Source organism: Pituophis catenifer, unplaced genomic scaffold, assembly GCF_029215685.1.
Source record: "Pituophis catenifer annectens isolate HBS135680 unplaced genomic scaffold, rPitCat1.0.hap2 SCAF_1, whole genome shotgun sequence".
NCBI lineage: Eukaryota > Metazoa > Chordata > Lepidosauria > Squamata > Colubridae > Pituophis > Pituophis catenifer.
Window position 1 is genome coordinate 246,899,851 of NW_027256881.1, and position 22,874 is coordinate 246,922,724.

General features: G+C 40.6%; 1 protein-coding gene across 1 annotated transcript in view; it reads left to right on the plus strand.

Annotated features, from left to right (window-relative positions):
• Window positions 1-1,028: 1,028 nt before the first annotated feature.
• LSP1 (lymphocyte specific protein 1) overlaps window positions 1,029-22,874 on the plus strand; it is a 122,951-nt gene continuing 101,105 nt past the window's right edge. Inside the window, exon 1 of the mRNA XM_070933089.1 lies at window positions 1,029-1,144. Coding sequence (XP_070789190.1) covers window positions 1,065-1,144 — 80 coding nt within the window. The 5' untranslated portion in view covers window positions 1,029-1,064. The remainder of the gene's footprint in view (window positions 1,145-22,874) is intronic.

Sequence of the window (22,874 nt, forward strand, 5' to 3'; positions counted from 1 at the left end):
ATGTATGAATGTGGCATTCTGGATACATGTGAAAGGTTCTACAGATACCAGGTCAGTAGTAATAAAATAAAACTTTCACTTTTCTCATAAACTGGTTCAGTCCCTACTCTGAAAAAAAAAAACTGTCTGGATCAATGGGTGGAAAATGACATATTTAAGTGGGCTAATCCAAAATATTTTGTTGTCTGGAGCAGATTAGTACATTGGAGTCCTCCATTCCTTCTCTTGAGTCAGCATATTCTCTTTACAATGCTCATTTCATTTTTAATCTTCTGAAACATCTCGTCCCGTCCGTGTCTTCTTCTAAAAGTAAAAACACTAAAATAAAACCATACAGTTAACCATGCATTGACCTATCAGGACACTGAAATTATCTGTCCTTTTAAGGAAGTCACTTGGCCCATTGGCGGAAAAGGACTGTTTCATGTGGTTAGATGCATTATAGGTAGTTAGGGTTGCTTAAAACTGATTAAACCTTTAACCCCCATTAACTTGAACAATATCTCTTGTTGTCTTACGTGGCCCCTCTGGTCAGTTTTTTTTTCTTTTGCTAGACTGTGGATTTCTTATTCCTTCCATCCCTTCAAATATGCAGCTTGTAGATACTTGAAGTTGTGTTGCAACTGCCCAATCTCCCAACCCTGTTATTTGCTCTAAGGATCCTTACACAGACAAAACACAGATAAGGCTGGAAAGAAGAATGTGAAGTATCTAAAGTTGCAAGTACAGATGTGCTGCCGCTTTTGTGAGTTTAACTTAAACACCAAGATTGCTCTGTGAGCTGCAATTATGCTTTGTTCCCCTTATGGCCTGCATTAGTACTTGAGATTTTTTTTTGGGAGGGGAGGGATTAGTTTTCTTCTTTTAAGACTTTTTTTTTTAAAGAATGATTCTTTCTGATTAAAAAGTAAACTCACACCCCCAGTCCCACATGGTTTCCGGTGCATCTGGCTTTAGAGTCAATACAGGAAGAGTGGTGAGAGAACAACTGCACTCTTATCATTCTTACAAAACAGTTTGGAGAGAAAAGTGACTCAACTCACAATCTTAACCCAGCAAAGAAAATGGCTGATGAGCAAGAATGTTTGAGAGAACTTGAGTGTGAAATCGGGGAACAGGAAGGTGCCGAAGGAGAGACCCAAAGGTAGGGAAGTTCAGCTTAACTGTTAATCGCTTTTTCTTCTGATTTTGTTTTCTTTAAAGTAGATAAAAGAGACTCCTTAGAAGAAAGGGGAAATGTCAAATCCAGAGGTATATCAGGTAAACAATTTGGGATCCAGGCTCCAGCTTCTTTGCTATTTTGGCCTTCTTGCCTGCGGTTAAGTTTGCAAGACACTCTTATGGGTAACGTACTCAGTTAACCCTAATTTCTGGGTACACATGACCCACATACTAACCACTTTGCCTAACCACAAGTTAGGCAAAGATATGCTTGGCTGATCTGTGTTTCATATGAACCCCGTTTGTACTTCTTCCACAGTCTTAAATATTAAATTCTGGCTTTTAGGAACAAATTAGAGGTCGCAGCAACAGACACCATAAGATTAAACCTCAGTCATGAGAACTGTATGGCAGCTGGGAAATGAACCAACTCGTTCCCCCTGATACCATTTTTCTCTGAGCTAGACTCCATACCATGCAAACTACAATGTGCTGATGGAACAGCAGTAGGGAATACTGTAGCTCCAGAGTGGATATTTTGGGTAGGAGATAGAATTTTCTGTACTCTGTGCTCTTCACACGGGCCTCTCACTTTCAACAAGACTGTGGGAGATCTATTTTTAAAAACCTGATGCCTAGTCTGAGTCTTATATTAATGGTTATAAGACATAGAGTGGCTATGCATCTTACAGCATGGTGGAAGTTAATACAGCTACAAATCTTAAGCCTTTCAAATTCTTGATGTCAGCCTTGGGTTTCAGAAAATGCAATGACTATGAAGATGCCCATGATGTTACAGTCCCACTGGAGTCTTGGCCTTTCTTAAGTATGTGTGTGCATGTCTTCCCTAGAAGCATTGATTTAAATGCAGAAGAAACTGTATTTTCTCATCACAATTCTGAAAATTCAGATGCAAACTTATGCTTCTCTTGTTTCTGTGTGTTTACATGTACTCGTGATTTTGGGTGGGTAGATTTAAGATAGCACCTTTTGGGTGGGCAAGAAGAAAATGATCAAGATTTAAATTGTGGCATATAAGATAGCAAAAATGTTTTCACCATCTTCCCTCCATATTACAATCTTGATGAAAAGTTTCCTCCACTATTACCACCCAGTTCCAATTTACCCTAGATGGGGATCTTTCTTGAAAACCGAGGGCTTAAGAGGAAGAGATTTTGTTTGATTTCCTCTTACAAGTGTCTTTGCAATTGTAAGCATAGATTTAGTGGTATAGTGGTGTCCTATGAGCAAAGAAGCAGCAAATACACACCACTATGCAAATGAAAAGCTATGGGTGTGAACTTTGGGCGCACATTAATTTGTCATTTAACCAAGTTGGTATTTTTCAACAGCCTTAATTCTTGAGTGCTCTTGGGAAACCCATTGCCTGGACCCTCCAGTATCATAGGCACAAGCCTTGTGTTTGGCCCCTCATCACAAATGAATGAAAAGTAACATTTTGGAGTAGATGATTAGAATCAGTCACATGCCCTACTTTGCTTGAATACTGTATATCTATAGGTTTAGCATGAAGTCAGTGACTTGGAGTAAAAATCAAAGCTGAACGTAGAACAGATCAATCATTTTGCTAACATTTTAAATACAGTCCTTGCAAAGTAGTCATTAAAGCACCCAATGGATAATTCACTTAATCTTGAGATAAAGATTGGAATCATAACAACAGTGAATTGATTCAAGTGTCCCTGGATTTTGCTTTTGGTATTAGGTTATTATCAATCTCCTCCCTTTAACATTCTAAAAAGCAATGTATGGTATTAGGAAAAGAAACCTATTTTGCAGCACAAATATACTTAGGTGTTATCTGACAGAAAGTCTCAAGGTCTTTGCAGGACTTCATCTTGATTTGCAAAGACTCCCTTCCAGTCAGTGCTGTTTCCTAACTACCAACTTCCCTTTTATGTTTTCAAAATGACAGGTACATGGCTGAATAAATGTTGAGTTAGGAGAGGGTAGTATTTTTACTGAGGGGTTTTTTTAATGATTTTTTTCTGATTGTCAGTCATTCAGAGCCTTTGTGAGAAACAAAAAATGTGGCACTGCGAATACATAAAATAGATGAAACTGACTATGCAAGCAGATCCTATGTTTTCCTTTTCTTAAAAACAAATCTGTAGACATCAGTCTTTCAGAGTAAGAGGCTAGTTTATGATACTTTCTCTTTCCACTAAAATGGCTGTAGCCTTTATGAAGATATTGATGGTATTAAGTGATTCTGCTTATCATATTTGGGAGCTAGTTTTTCAGATTTTTCTTCTGGATGCATTGAAATTGTTTGGTACTCATGAATAGCAAGCATTTTACACATTCCAGAGATAGTTTTGCCAACTAGCCAACATTTAAAAATTTAGCTATCTTGAAAAATGGCAGTCTGGAAGGATTTGAAGATACCAGTTTTAGAATTATCCATATTGATTGATATACCTGAGAAATGATCACACTGGTTCAAGACTGGGGATCTATTTCTTCTCCCCACTGAGGGAAGAGTAACTGAAATTATATTCAATCAATCAATCAACCAACTAACTCAGAAAGCAATTATGGCAGTCTATACTTTCACATTTATTCAGAAATGCTTTTCAGCACCTTGCATGAATTCAGTTTCTCTCTGTGACAATCCCAGCAGCCATGCCTGTTTTTTTAAAAAAGAAAAAAATACAGCTGCTTTAATGCATTAATGATTGATGTGATTCTTAAAGCAGTTTGTAGAAGCTTAGCAATAAAAAAAGGCGGAGGAGGAAGAGGAAGAGAAAACCATGGCTATTTCAATGAATAGCAGAGATGAGCTGGAGTTGCAGATTTGAAACACTTCTGTGACTCATTTTCAAAGCATGCATAGTCCTAATTCATAATGTTCAAATGGACAGTTTTCACACTGTGGAGTATCTGTTAGCAGTCACCACATATTTTCTAACACATTCAACAAATCTTCAGCACAAAGGCATGACTGACTACCTCTGACTCATCTGCAGACCTGCAGTGCTTCTTAGGGGAAGCATATGAGAAGGCCCCTTGTAATGAGAGAGTCGCATGATTTCTTCAGCCATGTTGGTGCATGTCTCTCCCATGCTGGTCAACTTGTTTCATTGGATCCTTACCTGGTGAAGATCTCCCACTAATTAGGTGGTGGTTATAGCTGGTGAGTGTGGCCAGCGAGTATTTGTGGAACTCATGTAGACTTCATCCTTTGGGCCTAGATAAATCATTTGAGCAACATGCACTTAAGAGGTTATTTGCACACATGATTATTTGATTTTCAAAAAACGCTGACAATTCTTCCATATTTTTGCATTTCTAGTAATCACTTTGGATATCTAGGGCAGAAGCCACATATTATATATCTTCAAAATATAAGGAATGGACCTTTGGATAAAACTGTGAAGTTTTCCATAGTTGGGTTGTTGTTTTTTATGACAAAAATTTAAAACTGGTATACTTTATTTAGGCAAAGCAGCCTTTGGGGCTTTTACCCCCTTTAAGAAGTCTATTTTCATCTTAATTTTAAACAATATAAATGCAGGTTTCTTGAAACAGGACAACATAAACTGCATATTGAACTTTATATTTGAATAAAAATGACTGTACTTAGTAAAACTGAAATATAAATGAAAAAGGATTTGTGTGTATGAGAAAATGGGTACCTGCAGACCCAGATGTCCCCTACAGCTGCAGTCAAAAGTTTTGTGTGGGATTTTCGATCTCTTTTCTTTCATAGGAAAAAAAAGATGGAAGACATGTTGTAGAAAAATATGGGAAGGATATGCTTATAGTAAAAATGATGGTGTCTGGATACCTTCCTTTCTGCAGAATTCCATAATGGAGATGAAGAAAAATCAATGCATGATAAAAAGTCTTGCTTGGAAATACCATATGAATAAAAGTTGCTGGAAGAAGCTCAGACTGTAATCTTGTGACTATCAAATCAGAACTGAGGTTCTGCTGTATTTAGTGGGACATACCCCCAAGCAAACATGTAAACATTACAAGTGCATGCACTATCAAATATTGTGTGTGTGTGTGTGTACATGCACACATGTGTTTTAATATATTTCCTTTGCATTTTCTTTGAATATCGGCTTAACCTGAAGTAATTATATCTGCTGTAGACAAGCAATGGTCTAAAAGAATTGCAAGAATCTGAAGTAGACTTCCCTTTCTTTAACTCACTTTAGCTCTTCAGCAAGAGGTGTGAGCAAAAAGGGCTGAATCAGAAATACAAGAGAAGTGGGATCTACAACAAAATGTTGCAGTAGGTTCCAGACTAACTGCATATCCTTTTTCAGGATTTCTCCTTCCCCTTTTCCATTTTGGTCATCTTCTCACAAAACAGTATTTGATACTCGCTGCACATGCTGCAGCCTCATAGTTGTCTTTACTTCCTCTATTTTCTAACTTTTAAAACTGTTGTTTTGAAAATACTGGGACTTTCCCCAAGGCTGTTAATACTTCAGTCTTGTGCTTTTTCAAAAAGCAACTAGACTCTGTTTTTCCTTGGAGAAAACAAAGTCCAGTTGCATTTTGAAAAAGCACCTTTGGGACAACCATGACCTGGTTGACTGTGAATCTCCATAGATATCTCAGTCTTATTCACTCTTTGTTTATTTATAAATGATGCATTTTGGTTTATTTATGGATGGATGCGTGCAGAATGTATATCACCATACCATACCATACCATACCATACCATACCATACCATACCATACCATAAATATATTGCTATGTCTTTCCAAACTCCTGTACATTAAATAGCTTCAATTAGTTGGGATTATTTCTAAGATCTCAAATGCAACAACAGTCACAATTTCAAATTTATATATTAGTTAAGCTGACAGTTTTGGGAATAAAGTAATGTCAATACAATACAAACAGAATCTAGCACGATATTGTGAGCAATACTATTATTACTATGAAGGAACAGCATTTTTTCAAAGATTTAGAACCATTTTATATTAGATCAGGAAAATTCTTCTGATCATCCAAGGAAAAATAATGCCAAATCCTGTAAATCCTTTGGGTGATTCCCACCCCACCCCCCCTTAACATCCAAACCATTGCTGGAGAGCACACAATAATGCCTTGGTTGGAAAATGGTCTCCTAAGTTATTAGAAATAACAAATACAGCAGATAAAACATCAACAAAATGCAACAAACTAAAAAAACAATGCCCAGCCTTCCCTAATGGAATAGTCTTCATGTACAGTATATTGGATTAGAACTCTCATAATCTGCAGCTAATATGGCCTATGGCCATCCTAAATGGATGAATGATTTTGAAATCTAACATACCTGGCAATTCCAATCCATTTTTAATATTGATTACACTTATGAAACACATTCAATCATAAAATAGCCAACATAGTTGAGCTAACTATGTTGTGCATGTGTACTAGTATATGTAGTTAGTTTAAGGTTGCCACCTAGTGATGGTCTGGATTTTGGCAGTACAGATACAGTAGCTTTAACCCGATGAAATTAACTATGTCTAAGCATATCATGCAAATACAGTTACAAAATCATAGACTCTTAGCCTAATCCAGCTCTTCCTGTTGTGAAAGGAAGACCTGCTGGCATAAATATACATTTTCTAGACTATTTTAGCTCTCTGTATTTTGTAGTTACTTAATGAGAAGCAAGGATAAAGCTATGCAAAACATGATGTGAGGCTGAGGCAAACAAAGTGTTGTCAGGACACAGAATAAAATTGGCTGCACCACTTGGTACATTTGGCAGAAAACTAGCAGCATAACCTTTGCTGGACCTGCTTCCCAGTCCTTATCTCTGTCTCAATTTCCTCTGTTCTCATTCACTGCAGTCACCTCTCTCTTTCCTTCCAAGGAAATTGGTGAAAGCCTTAGAGATTCTGCCCATCAGAATGAGGGAACTTAGTTATAACTAAGGATGATTTAAATTTGCTTCTCTCTTGGGCTCATAATATTTTCTTGATGATGGCACAGGATATGGCACGCGCACACACACACACACACACACACACACACACACACACACACACAGGATTACCAGGGTGTGTCTTTGCTATGGTTAAAACTGCAACTGGAGAAAACTGCTTGGTCGCTTTAAAGAATGAGATCCACAAAAATCTTAAACTAGTATTCAAATGCTTCGTGATAAAAATATAAGGTTGAGCACAGGCACCAGCTTCTTCATTTCTAGAAGAAGCAGAGAAACCTACATCAAAAACATGAAAATAAAAATGAGCAAAAATACTGAGTAGGTGGCTCAGTGGCTAAGACACTGAGCTTGTTGATCAAAAAGGTCGGCAGTTTGACGGTTTGAATCCCTAGTACAGGTCTGGGAGATTGGTGCATGCCCATCTGAAGACTTTTTTTTTTTGTTTTGAAACAAAACAGAGCCAGTGGTTAAGGCACCAGGCTAGAAAGCGGGAAAATGAATTCAAGTCCTGCCTTAGCCAGCTGGGTAACCTTGGGACAATCATTGTCTTTCAGCCCAATCCACGTCAAAGGGTTGCTGTGGAGAAAATAAGAGGAGGAAGGTTTGTTGCATACTTTCGTCACCTTGAGTTGTTTGTAAAAACAATAAAGGCTGGGCATAAATAAATTGTTTCTGCTTAACATTTTTGGCCAGATTATTCTCTAAAACTGGAGTGGCATTCCTGACTAACTCAGGACAAAATGTCCCATAGAAATAGAAAGGAGTTTTGGTTATTGTTTGGTTACCAACCTTCCTCCCCTTCTGAAGAAGACCTTTCTCGACAAATGTGCCTTCCCCTAAATTTCCAGCAATTCTGCTTCCCCAAAAGTCACCTTAGATGGAGAATAAATGGACTGGCAAAAGTGCAGATTTAAATAGTGCCTCTAACAAATATGATAACCAAGGGGGTTGTCTCAGCATGCGTGACAAATATGCTCTGCCATTAGTTCCAGTCGATAATTGAACTTCTGCATTTTGCATAAATCAAAACTGGATGCAATTAGAGAGAACACAGATTGCAAGGAAGTGTGGCTGGCGTTGTGTGAAGCCATCTCACCATTTTTGTGGCTCGAGCTATGAGTTCGTGGACTAGAAAATAGCTCCTTACACACACGATTAATTATCTCTGCCCAACTTTCAAGGTTGCCTCCTGCTCTGGCTTCTTGTTCCCAATATCTGGAGGCTGCCCATATATGGCCGTTGATTAAGACTTGCTTTATGGGGCCAGTGAGCTACAGCCTTTCCTTTGCATGTTCATCTTCAGCTGTCCTGAATTCTCTAGATCTCTTAGAGGAGACTTGGAGAGTCCTAAGTCAATTACAGCAATTGCTAAGAATATCCAGCATTGGGTAGGAGATTGTCTAAGAAAATTGATACCCAAGGAGGCATCTTTGGACTCCTCAGAACTGCATTCCATGGGGCAGAGCAGAAGAGGCACTGCTCTATGTTTAACTCCAATGCCTGTGGCTGTATTAAAGATGGTAAAAAGCAACACATTCTATTTTAGTGAATAGACCCCTTCCTCCACGTACTCTTTTTCTTGTCATGGGTTACACAATTTATGATAATAGGTTTTAAGTCAACCAGTTATTGGTGAGGTTAGGTTAGGATCAGATCCCAGTAATATACTGTAGATTTCATTTTTAAAATGTTCTTTCTGCCATCAAAAGATACTGTAGGTTCATTACTTAATTGGTAATACTAGAGCAATCAGAAAGGAGCAGCAAAAATCTGAATGACCACTAAAGAGACACTCTTTGAAAGCATCAGACAAGAGAATCAATCTAGGTGTATTTTACAAAACAAGACAAGGACATTGGTGATCTCTTTAATCACGATTCAGAAGATTTGTCCGGAAACCAAAAAGAAAAAAATTCTCATCATTAATTCAACCTCTCTGATAATACTTCTAGATAAAATGTTCTTTTGCTAAGCTTGATCTGATTCTTGGAAATGGTGTATTGTTCCAAGATTAAACAAGCTGAAGTGGTAGTTACAACTAATAAGAATGTGAACCTAATGTTAAACCTTGTTATAATTCTTGTATTTTACTCAGGGCTGCAATCCCAAACATGTTTAGCTCATTGTTTGAGATGTTTATGAGATTCCGAACTGTCTGTTTGTTTTGGGCAGCAGCATCTGTAACAAGCCATGATGACATCAAAATAAGATGTGCATCATGATGTCATTGTGCAAAGAATACAACCTACCATATTTTTCGGTGTATAAGACACACCTTCCCCCCCCTAAAAGAGGCTGAAAATTTGGGTGCATCTTATATTCTGAATGTAGGTTTTTTGAAGCTTTTTTTCAGCCCTAATGAGGCGCTAACGAGGCACTAGTGAGTGAAGGATCTTCCCAGCTTTGCCTGCTTTTCTCATTGCTGCTTCCTTTCAGCTGTGCCTTAGAAGCTGTTTTTATCCCCAAGCAGGAGATAAAAAAACCAGCAAACTAATGTGCTGAAACTGACCAGACTAAGGACGCTAGCCAGATGAATAACTGATAGGCAGATTTTTTTCCCCCTATTTTCCTCCCCAAAAACTAAACTGTGTCTTATACTCTGGTGCATCTTATACTCCGAAAAATATAGTAATATTTTCATCACAACATCTGATATAAGTACATAAGGCATGCCTGTATCATGCCATCATGATGAACATGCCATCATTTGCCCTCCCATGAGATGCTTATGCATGCAGTTTTTACGTTCTGCATGCCTTCATGAGAAATTCACATGAATCTTATTTGTGAAAACCACAAATAAATTATTTCATATTACAATGAACAATGCATAAATATTTGTCCAAGGTGATGATTAAGAGGATTGTTCACCATTTGAGAAGGTCTGAACCAGTGGTGGGTTTCAAAATTTTTTACTACCAGTTCTGTGGGTGTGGCTTGGTGGGCTGTCATGGCTTGGTGGGAGTGGCAGGGGAAGGATACTGTAAAATCTCCATTCCCACCCCACTCCAGGGGAAGGTTACTGCAAAATCCCCATTTCCTCCCAATCAGCTGAGACTCAGGAGGCAGAGAATAGATGGGGGCAGGGCCAGTCAGAGGTGGTATTTACTGGTTCTCCGAACTACTCAAAATTTCTTCTACCAGTTCTCCAGAACTGGTCAGAACCTGCTGAAACCCACCTCTGGTCTGAACCTTCTGTACCTTCAGCTGTTAGAAGGCTGTTCACATTTTTTTTAATGGATTGGTATGTGGGTATATGTGTGTGGGTATATGCTTTGGTGGGAACTAACTAAAATAATTAAACAGTAGAAAAGGTGCGCTGCTGGAAATCTTTAACCAAGACAGAGGCCAGGGCAGCTCTCCCTTTAAACAGAACGTCCCAAAGTTGCTTTTCAAAAGGCAAATGTACTTTCTTGGTTTTTTATTTCATTGAAAATATTTCGCTTCTCATCCAAGAACTGAAGAAGCTTCTTGAAAAAGAAGTGAAATGTTTTCAACAAAAAAAAAGACCCCAAGAAAGTCTAGTTGCCTTTTGAAAAGCACCTTTGGGGCAATGATGATATGGATGCTTGAGAATCTTAGACACTTAAAACAGAATGCTCAGACATTGAATGGTGAAGGGTGCACAATGGACACAACTGAATATTCCAATTGAGTTGATCTTGGCTGCCTAAGTTTCAATGCTGGTATAGCTGCTAAATTAATAAGCTTTTTGTATCACATGGCAATGGGAAAATGCCATGGTTTTGTGAGCAATAAACTATGCATTTTCCTAGAAAACTAGTAAGAAACACAGAGAAACAAGAATTGACATTTTTTTTCTTTATGCCATAAATGCTTATGGTTCTTTCTTGAGTATGAAGAAACAGTTTCTTGCTCCAAACGGTTTACAGTCTAAAATTCAATATAGTGGAAACATTAAAGAAGGTGGGGAAATGGGCCATATCCGGTTATGACTATTTCAAATAAAGATTCTCCCTTAAAAGATCAAGCAGTATTTTTTCTGTGTGATAAAGGATAATGACTAAATGTTATTAATATATGTTGGTATAAGCATGCCCAGATAGATAATCTACCTTCATTTTTTTTCATTGTTATATAGCACTCCTTGATCCTTGAGGATAAAACTCATCATTTTTTATCAATATCATAGAGCTGTGTAACATCTATAATGGGATAAAGTTTTATTTTGCTACAGTAATTGTCAACTTGATCAATGAATGATATTTAGACAAGGAGACTCTTGATTCAACCACATAGTCAACTAACCCTCTGTTGAATGGCTCAAACAATTTTCTGGGCTTTGTGACAGATAGTATAATTGACACAAGACCAATAGAAACAATGGTTATAGATTATTCGCTGAGATCCTGGGATAAAAATCTTACCTCTATTATTTGCAGTAATCTGTAGATGTAAAACATCATGCTCGGAATCTAATATATGCAGTTGGTGTGCTGTGTTGTTAAACCCAAGTTCATTTGCCCTATGGATACTTTCTTTGGAGTGGGCTGGCAAATTCTATGATGAAAGAACAAATTACTGCAGAGATGTTCAAATTGTGGTTTGAAAAACTGGCAGCTGGCTTGTCCAAGTGACACTGAAGATGGACAGCTGGAATGCAAGCTGATACTGGACCACTGTTCTGTAAATAAGCATAGAGTTTTCTTGATGGACTTCTAGACAGAAGTAGCCTACATCCTATGCTAAATATTAATATGTTACATTGAATAGCTGTGCCTAATCAAATGGCTCTGTGAATAAATGAAAGAACACAATAACCCCCACCTTTGCCTAAGATACTTTGCTACTAAAACTGTTAGTAGATTACAGATCTCTGATTTAGAGAGGAGATAACTTCAGCACAAGAACTCTACATTTCTAATTGGTGATAGGGGGTGGTAACACTGAAATTTTAAAATATATCCATCCATCCATCCATCCATCCATCCATCCATCCATCCATCCCTATCTATCTATCTATCTATCTATCTATCTATCTATCTATCCATCTATCCATCTATCCATCTATCCATCTAATCTAATCTTAGAAGAAATTACAACAGACATAGACTGAATGATATACATTCTTAGAAAATGAAGGTGGCAAATGGCTTTAACTCAGTATTTTGTTTATAAGTATGCTTACATATCCAGAAAAAAGGCAGAAGTAATTTGTCAGTTGAACATGAGAATCCTGGGTTGCAATGGAAAGTGGCAGAAAGCTACCTCATTGGTTTCTCTTCAGATAAACTCATGATTTGTAAATGGCAGCACTCAGTGGCAGCCATTTTGGAAGTAAACAAAGCTTTTCCCCAAGGTCACCATTTTTTTTTTGAGTGGTCATGTATTTTTAAAAGGTCAAAGGTGGTACCATCTAAAATATTTGGGAAGCTCCTTACTAAAACAACACTAAAACTGACAATGTCAAGTGTACGCAACTGAGTTTTACAAACATAATAACATAATAGCACCGGGTATGCTGTTCTGTAAGGGTGCAAAATCTGATGCCTTTGTCAACTGTGGAAAAAGTTATCAATATAATCATATAGATGGCCCCAATTTAGGATTACCAGTTCTCTGCTTCCATGTACGTCTGAGCCAGAATTCATTTTGATTTAATGTCAGAGCTGTAAGCTCCAATTAATCATAAGCGCTCATAATTGTAAGCTTCAGTGCTTCGATTATTAAAGTATGGCCTTTGCGGAATTCTTTGTGAATGAGCTTGGCAGTAACTCATTGGGACAATGTTGATATTAAACTATGGCTGGCGTTAGTTTAGAATTGTACCTTCATCCACAAGAGATTAACCCAGGCTGGAAAAGCAGCTCAGCTCCACCATCCTGGTATTTATGACTACATTGGATTACAGTTCTCATTACCTACAGATATCACACCCTCTGGTTATGTTTTTTGGAATTAATACCTAGTTACAGTTGTGCAAAACAGCTAAAGAAGATAAGCAAGCAGAAATGTAGACAAAATATGCACAAATACATACACATATAAAGAAGATTAGGTGAAACTTCAGTAGTCCTGTTGATATATTGATTTCAATTTTAGTTGGAGTTTTATATCCTTACTTAGGAGAAACTCTAATGGAGCTTTCTTCTAAATAGGTATGCAAGATTACAACTTTTGAACCATATTAGCCTTTTAATATACATCACGTGCAATTTTTTCAGTCTTCACATCTGCCAAATTATATTTAGAGCAGTCTAAATACCGTATTTTCCGGCGTATAAGACGACTGGGCGTATAAGATGACCCCCTACTTTTCCTGTTAAAATATAGGGTTTGGGCTATACTCGCCGTATAAGACTACCCCTCTTCCAACGCACACCAAATAAAAATTAAAAAAACATCAACTGGCTCACCCACAATGTAAAAGCAGCTGTGCTAGACCCAAAATGGCCCCTGAAACAAGCAGGAACCTCACACAGCCCCAAAAAGCCCCAAAAAACAACTTTCACGCTTTACACACACACAACACAACACAACACAACACAACACAACTGGCTCATCCACAATGTAAAAGTAGCTGTGCTAGACCCAAAATGGCCCCTGCAACAAGCAGGAACTTCACACAGCCACAAAAAGCCCAAAAACCCAACTTTCACACTTCACACACACAAAATTCCACATACAGCTTTGTGAGATTTTGTGTGTTTGTGTAGTTAGAGTGAAACACTACAGAAACACACTAAATCTCAGAAAGCTACACAAATATTATTTTATTTTATTTTATTTTTATTTTTATATGAAAGCTAAATTTAAAACTTCCTAAACTTTAAATGGCTAGGTCTAAAAAAGAACTAAAAAAAAACCCAATTAACTATTTTTTTTTAAAGATCCCAAAGGGGAAAAAAACTTACGTACCCAATAGAACAGGGGTCTCCAACCTTGGCAACTTTAAGACTTGTAGACTTCAACTCCCACAATTCCTCAGCCAGCTTTGTTTTGCTGGCTGAGGAATTCTGGGAGTTGAAGTCCACAACTCCCTGCCTGCTTGGTTGCAGGCAGGGAGTTGCTTGCTGATGGAATGGATTCAGGCAAGCGAAGCAAGGCAAGCAGCTAAGGCAGTGGTTCTCAACCTTCCTAATGCCGCGACCCTTTAATACAGTTCCTCATGTTGTGGTGACCCCCAACGATAAAGTTATTCCTAAAACCATCAAAAATATGTGTTTTCCGATGGTCTTAGGCCAGGGGTCCCCAACCTTTTGGACCTCAGGGACCACCAACTTCATAATTTTAAATTTCGCAGACCACTAATACGAATCCAGTGCCCCGCTTGCTGAAGCACCTGGACTCCCAGTACGGGATGGGGTCCTTCAGGCACTCTCCATCCTCTCTGTCTCTCTCTCTCTCTGTCTCCCACTCTTTCTCTCTCATTCTCTCTTTCTCTCTCTCTCATTTTCGCTTTCTCTCTCTCTCCCTCTCTTTCTTTCTCTCCCACTCTTTCTCATTCTCTCTTTCTCTCTCCCCCCTCTCTCATTCTCTTTCTCTCTCCCCCTCTCTTTCTCATTCTTTCTTTCCCCCACTCTTTCCCTTTCTCTCCCCTCTTTCTCATTCTTTCTCTCTCTCCCACTCTTTCTCTCTCATTCTCTTTCTCCCCCCTTTCTCTCTTTCTCCCACTCTCTTTCTCTCCCCCCACTCTCTCTCATTCTCTTTCTCTCTGTCCCCCTTTCTCTCCCCCCCACTTTCTCTTTCTCCCTCCCGCTCTTTCTCTTTCTCTCTCTCCCCCTCTTTCTCTCTCTCCCCACTCTCTCCCTCTCATTCTGATTCTCTCATTCTGATTCTCTTTCATTTTCTCTCCCTCTCTTCTCATTCTCTCTCTGATTCTTTGGTTCTCTTTGATTCTGTCTCTTTCTCTGTCTCTCATTCTCTCTCTCTCACTCTCTCTCTCTGATTCTCTCTGTCTCTTTCTCTCATTCTCTTTCATTCTGTCTTTCTCTCTCTTTCATTCTTTGTCTCTTTCTCTCTCTGTCTCATTCTGATTCTCTCTTTCTCTCTCATTCTTTCTCTCTCTCATCTCATGGGCCAGCCAGTGTCTTGGGGCTGAGAGGAAGTCAAGCATCTCCCTGAGAGACTGAGGGCCGGAAGAAGTGTGGGAGCGAAGCACTACTTGAACTTGTGCGGCATGAGCATTCCGCCTTGGTATATTTGTGTCAGGAGTGGCGCAAGGCAGCCTTTGTTTCCTGCTGCCTGGCACTCAGAGTGGTAAATAGCGTCTGATCCGGAGAGCTGCTGGATTTTGCTCTCTAATCCGGCTGCCAAATCGGCCCCCTGCAAACTCTCGTCTCTCAAGGAGCGCTCCCTGAAGCGGGGCTGGAAACTTTGGTTGGACTGCTTGAGAGAGGAGAGCTTGCAGGGGGGCGATCTGGTGTCTGCAACGGAGAGCGGCATCCGGCTTTTTCTCTCCGCTGTAAGAGCGCTGTAAGAGTGGCAGCCCTCATCTCCTAATGCTTGGGACTGCAAAATCCAGCTGCTCCCCGGACCAGTCACCATTTACCGCTCCGAGTCCCAAACATTAGGAGATGAGGGCTGCCGCTCTTACAGCGCTCTTATAGCGGAGAGAAAAAGCTGGATGCCGCTCTCCATTGCAGACACCAGATCGCCCCCCTGCAAGCTCTCCTCTCTCAAGCAGTCCAACCAAAGTTTCCAGCCCCGCTTCAGGGAGCGCTCCTTGAGAGACGAGAGTTTGCAGGGGGCTGATTTGGCAGCCGGATTAGAGAGCAAAATCCAGCAGCTCTCCGGATCAGACGCTATTTACCACTCTGAGTCCCAGGCAGCAGGAAACAAAGGCTGCCTTGCGCCACTCCTGACACAAATATACCAAGGCGGAATGCTCATGCCGCACAAGTTCAAGTAGTGCTTCACTCCCACAGCTTCCAGCCATCGCAAACACCACTTCTTCCCGCTTCTGCCGCCCCCTCCCCCACCGCCACAACAGCACCATTCATTCCGGATGGCGAGGGCTGCGCTCGTTTTTCTGTATTGCACCACCATCAAAACCCCTGTGAAAGGGTTGTTTGACCCCCCCAACCACTGAGCTAAGGTAAGCAAGCCAGGAGAATGCGCTGCGCACTCCCACCCTTTGCCTGCGAGCCCGGACGCTGATCCGGACGGCTGCAGAACGAACTGGGCACTGGCTGTCATGTCTTTTCTGCTGTGCGGGGTTCGGCACCTGGGCTCCCGGGGTTTAAGCCTCTGGGCCAGCCCGTGCTGCTCCATGATGTTCGCTTCGGGCTCCTTGGAATTGCTGCTGGGCGCTTCTTCCCGTTGGGGCGATGGTGGGTGGCTGCGAGCCTGGAAGAGGTGGTGAAATGCAGAGCAATACCTCGTGGGGAAGGAGTCCGCCGTGGCTCCCGCAGTCCACTCACCATCGCCCCAACGGGAAGAAGCGCCCAGCAGCAATTCCAAGGAGCCCGAAGCGAACATCCTGGAGCAGCACGGGCCGGCCCAAAGGCTTAAACCCCAGGAGCCCAGGTGCCAAACCCGGCACGGCAGAAAAGACATGACAGCCGGTGCCCAGTTCTTTCTGCAGCCGTCCGGATCGGCGCCAAGCCAGGAAAGTGCGCTGCGCACTCCCACCCTTCGCCTGCGAGCCCGGGCGCCGATCCGCTTGGACTGCGGGAGCCACGGCGGTGCTGGCCGGGCTGGGTCTGGTGCGGTGGGCGGAGATGAAGGAGCAGCCTCGGCGGTAGCAGCAGCAGCAATTACAACGGGAAAAGCTGTGGGGAAAGGAGGACGAGGAAGATCTGGCAAGGTGGTGCGAGCACTTCATGGCTCCTCCGGTGAGCGGATTGGGAGAGCTGCGCGACTGGGGCGGAGACATGCGAAGTCGCATGGGGCTTCTCATAATGGAGACGCAGAGCCAGGTGTGCAAGGCGCTGGCCCAGGTCGACCGCGGCGCCGCTTTCACCGTGGACTGCTGGGAAAGGAAGGAAGGTGATCCGAATTCCGGGGTAGAGTGGGGACGCGTTCCTTTCTCGTGGGCCCCGCACTGCCTGGCACCTCTTGTAGGTTGGAACTAATTCGGAGTACAGCTTCCCCTCAATGTTGCCGGCGCTCCCAAAGTGTCATCGGTCAGCGCCAGCAACTCAGATTCGGGTACCCGGCGTATAAGACGACCCCCGACTTTTGAGATGATTTTCCTGGGTTAAAAAGTCGTCTTATACGCCGGAAAATACGGTATATGAATATGTATCCGAGAGTGCATATCTTATTTCTATGAGATACTTCTCTCTCTCTCTCTCTCTCTCTCTCTCCCTCCCTCCCTCCCTCCCTCCCTCCCTCTCTCTCTCTCTCTCTCTCTCTCTCTCTCTCTCTCTCTTACAAAACATCTCTCTGCTTCCGTGAAGACCAATTCTAATGTAATCACCGTGCAACTTTCTCAACTGCCCCACCTTAATGGCTTTAGGCATTAAAAAGTGGATGAACTCCTGGGAAAATGCAATAGACTTAATCATCACTGCACAAGCAAGATAACATGAATGAAGCAGAATATTAGACAGTAAGGATCGCTTTGGAAACACCCTCACCCTTCTTAAGCAGTAAGGAGTCAGATGCATTTTCTTGCTTGCCCTCAAGGGGGCAGGGTCTACTGTGTCATTTTCTAAAAGCAGCTGAAGAATGATGGTTACTACAACATTAGAGGCAATCTCAAGAATAGAGAGAAATTCATTCACTTTGCATTTTAATGGGATGTCACCTAATTTCCCCATTTCCTTCAGAGCAAAACACATTAGTCTTTGGTTGTTCTTCCTTTGTAATGTAATTTTAGGATTGACAGCCATATTGGTGTATATTGGTGTAGTGCTTAAGCTAGAAACCTGGATACCATGAGTCTAGTTCTGTATTAGGCATAAAACCAGCTGAGTGACCTTGGGCCTGTCAATCTCGCTCAGCCTGAGGAAGCAGGCAAAGGCAAACCAGTTTCCAAAATCTTGCCAAGAGAACTTCAGGGTCTTGCCCAGACAGTTTCCAGCAGTCAAACCTGATTCAAAGATGCCCTTGCCCTCACCCACCCCCACACACACTTGAAAGATGTAAACAAAAATACATTTATTAGTGATCGTTCATCAAAATATACATGTAGTTCTCAACTCTCCCAGGGGGAGAGCCTTTTCTGTGGGGGCACCTGCCCTATGGAACGAATTGCCCCCGGAGATAAGGAGGATTCCAGATCTACGCACCTTCCGCCACGCCCTCAAGACCTTTCTATTCCAACAAGTCGGGCTGGCCTAACTCTTTTAATTGAGTAATTTAGTTCTTAATTTGATTTTAAATTGGGGGTGTTTTAATTGTCGTGGGCCAATACTATTTAATTTGTTTTAAACTATTTTTAAATTTTATATTCTATGTATTTTTATCTTTGGCTGTTCACCGCCCTGAGCCTTCGGGAGAAGGGCAGTATATAAATTTGAACAATCAATCAATCAATCAATCAATCAATAAATAAACTTACGACCACAATTGAGCCCAAAATTTATGTTGTTAAGTGAAAAAATTGTTAGGTGATTTTTGCCCATTTTATGACTTTTCTTGCGACATTTGTTAAGTGAATTACTGCAGTTGTTAAATTAGTAACACCATTGTTAAGTGAGTCTGGTTTCCCCATTGACTTTGCTTGTCAGAAGGTCACAAAAGATGATCACACGACCCCAGGACACTGCAACTGTCATAAATATGAACCAGTTGTCAAATATCTGAATGTAAATCACATGACCATGGGGATGCTGCAACGGTCATAAGCGTGACCAATGGTCATAAGTCACTTTTTCCAGTGCCGTTGTAATTTTGAATGGTCACTAAATGAACCATTGTAAGTCAAGGATTACCTGTATACCTTAAGGGAAAAAAATTGGTTTCAGAAAAATTTGAGATGCAAGAAGGTTCATCAATTCCAACCTTAATGCAAGCAGAAACATTGAGATGCTGACTTCTATTAAGGTTGCTTTATGAAAGAACCTTGCAGGAAGTCTATGGAGATTCTCAGTCATCCAGAGCATGGTTGTCCCAAAGGTGCTTTTTCAAGAGGAAACTTCAGCTCTGAGCTGAAGAAGTTTCTTGGATGAGAAGCCAAACGTCTTCAAAGAAAAACCAGAAAGTCCAGTTGCACCTTGCAGGAAATTGAAATGCAGGTTTTCACATTCACATGCTCATGAGTATCAAACAATCTTGCTTCCTTGACTGCCTTCTGTGTAAATGGTTACGCTTTTCATCAGCAGTGGCTCAACATTTGAATGGGCCATTTCTAATACAAAAGAAGGACAAGATGACCTTGATCATCAATATCAAATGACTGCTAGACTGATATTAATTTGTTCATGTTAATCATGTGAAATTCCGAGGAGGGTAACTCCCAAAATACATTAAGCCTTAAATAGACTTTCTGTGATATGATGATACTATAGAGGACAGATAAAATAAGGAAGAAACAGAGGAGAATTAGACATGGAAGACAAGGCTATTTGGTGCAAGAAATCTCTCTTGAAGAATGATTATCTGGGAGTGGAAAATGCAGTTTAAACTACATGTACCAGTTCTTTGAATTCTTAGAATTTCTTGTGTCATTGTTAATTGACACAAAGCTTCAGATTTCTTTTCTGTAATGTATGAAATCATCCTAAGTGAAGACAGATCACCAAGGGTTTTGAGATGGTTTAGGTTCCCTGCTGCGTTGGAACTTCAGCCTATTTTTCTGTTATATGAAAGGTTGGTTTTGTTCATGATTGTTTTCCACTTGAGATTGTGGATCTATTCACTGTTCCCAGTCCAGTAAATCTACCACAAAGCTGTGATTGTTCCCTCCACTATGCCCGCCCCAGCCCAGGGGTTAAGCCTTTTCTTGCTACAGATTGGAAGCAGGCTTTCCTTGTCAGTATATCTGTCTTAATATGCTCCAGATGTGCCAGGCAGCCACTTCAGCATCTTAATCCTCATTTTCAATAGTTGGAGTTGTCTTTTTCGCAGCAAGAAAGACTGCTGATGGAGACATCTAGGAGATTAATGGCACTGAATATTGGGGCAGAAAGTTGAGCAGACACTCCTCCCTTCCCGCATGAAAAATGTGTGTTATGCTTCAAGATAATAGAAACAAAATTATTACTTTGTAAACCCCTTCTTGATGTTGAAGGTCCCTGACAAAAGTTGTATTCATAATTCCATCATTTCTCAATTTAAGGGTACAGTACAAGAAAAGGCATGCAGAAATATCGGTCCTCTACATGCTGGGGTCTCAGTGAACATACTAAGCACACTATCATGCATTAGAGAACTGTTGCAAATTTTAGCTGTTAATTGCTCTCAATTAGCAAACAAGCATTGTGTTCTTCTGTCCAATTCTCTAAATTGAGCCCTCAGAGTGGCTGTGTCTCTTCCCACCAATTATCTCACCACTTATTTTCAGATCCTGTGTAAACTGCATACGCAATCACATTTTACATTCAACTTCATAGTACAGCAGTGAAATATGTATTAACTGGAGGAGAACTGGTGATGATGTGTCCTGAATAAAAGAACTTTGTGAAATGGAAATCTGAGTGAAGCTGTGCCAAGGGCAAAACAAAATGAATGCAATAAACAGAAGATACAATGGAAAGTTATGGGCAATTTGAAGATGCTTTCTTTGATTATTCTTCTTACACTGTTGAGCACTGAGTATTTCTGCAGTGATTAATGAAAACAGCTGCCATTTCTGAAGCATTTTAAAGATTTGTGTGTGCACACGTATAACACACACATCTCTGTCTCAATACATACACACAGACACACACAGAGATTGAATGGGGTTAATGTGTACAAAATACCAGACAACAGCCAATGGTGATAATTAATTACTTTGGTGTCATCAAGGGAAAAAAAGTTATGTTTAATGGGAAAATATAAGGAAGAATGGAAATCCAAATATCAGCATTGGCTAAAAACACTTTGCTGCCCAAAACATAGCAATGCATAAGGGCATTTACTTGCAGATTAAAATGTAGACAGATACCTAAGACCAATGAAACTATGCTGCATGTCTTTCACTAGTAATTAAAAAAATGCAATTATAATCAATTAAATAACCAGTCACTCCCTGTTCTTTGGGATAACCCCAAATCAACTTTCTTAAACTATTGTCTCTGCCCAGGAATAGGACTAATTCCACAAAATGCCATTGCTCTTTCTAACCCACAATACTAATCAAGGAGAGAAGCAACCTAGAACGAAGAAAACATTTCCTGACAATTGGAATAATTAATCAGTGGAACGTCTTGCCTTCAGAAATGGGAGTGGGTACTCCATCACTGGAGGTTTTTATGAAGGGAATGGAATGAAGCCATTTGTCTGACATAATCTAGGGTCTCCTGCTTGAACAGGGGGTTTCAACTCTATTGTTGTGTTCTGTACTAATTTTTCCTGATCCTTCTAAAGGTTAGGTGAGAGATAATTATGTTCCAAAGACCCCTGAGGCAGTGGTGAAATCCAATTTTTTTTACTACCAGTTCTGTGGCTTGGTGGACATGGTGTGGCTTGGTGGGCATGATAGGGGAAGGATATTGCAAAATCTTGATTCCCACCCCACTCCAGTGAAGGATATTGCAAAATCTCCATTCCCACCCCACTCTAGGGCCAGCCAGAGGTGGTATTTGCCGGTTCTCCGAACTACTCAAAATTGCCATTACTGGTTCTCCAGAACCTGTCAGAACCTGCTGGATTTCACCCCTGTCCTGAGGGCCAGATCTCTTGTGTGGAGAAGCTGTGTAGACACTTTAGTCCAGGGTGTCTGTGGGCCTACAGGTTCTGCTCATCAAGGAAAATTTAGATTGATAAGTTTTTTTTTAATTTGATTTAGATTGCCGCCCTTCTCCGGAGACTCAGGGTGGCTTACAATGCGTTAAGCAATAGTTTCTGTAGCTCCAAGTGCCTTGCTTGGAAAGTCCTCAGGCACAGACACACAAACCTCTTGTGCTAGGGTACAGGTAGTCCTCGACTTACAACCATTCATTTAATGACCATTCAAAGTTAAAGCAGCACTGAAAAAAGTGAGGACCAATCCTCACACTTATGGCAATCGCAGCATCCCCAATGGTCATGTGATCAAAATTTGGGCACTTGGCAACTGGAATGTATTTACAATGGTTTTAGTGTCCCAGGTGTCATGTGAGTGCCATTTGTAATCTTCCGAGCTACCTTCAGACAAGCAAAGTCATTGGGAAGCTGGATTTGCTTAGTGACCACATGATTTACTTAACAACTGCAGTAATTTGGTTAAAAACGATGGCAAAAAAAGGTCATAAAATTGGGCATGACTCACTCAACAACTGCTTTAGTAATGGAAATTCTGATCCCAAGTTTGGACATTAGTCAAGGACTACCTATAGTCCTTGTGATTTCCTTCTCTGTAATGCTTAGCTACAGTGCCTTGTTGCAGCAGGGATCAAAGGGTTCAGGAAGATTTATCACAAGAGACAGTAAGTCTTGTTGTGCTACCACTGGCCATTTTGTTTTGCAAGGATACATTGAGGAACTTAACAATACCTAATCTGTGAATGCATAAAAACTAACCCCATCTTAACTTACTTGAATCCCGAGTATTATTATTATTATTTCTAATCCTTTAGCCATTATCTTGGGCTGTTTCCTAGTGACAAAAAAAATGAAACAGTGTTTAAAAAAAGAATTTTAGGGGCTAGAAAAGATGTTGGTAAGCACCAATACCATTTATGATGACTGTTATTTTGAAATAGAGCCTGCGGGTTAAACTATTATCATCTAAACTGTTGCAAGCTTTAA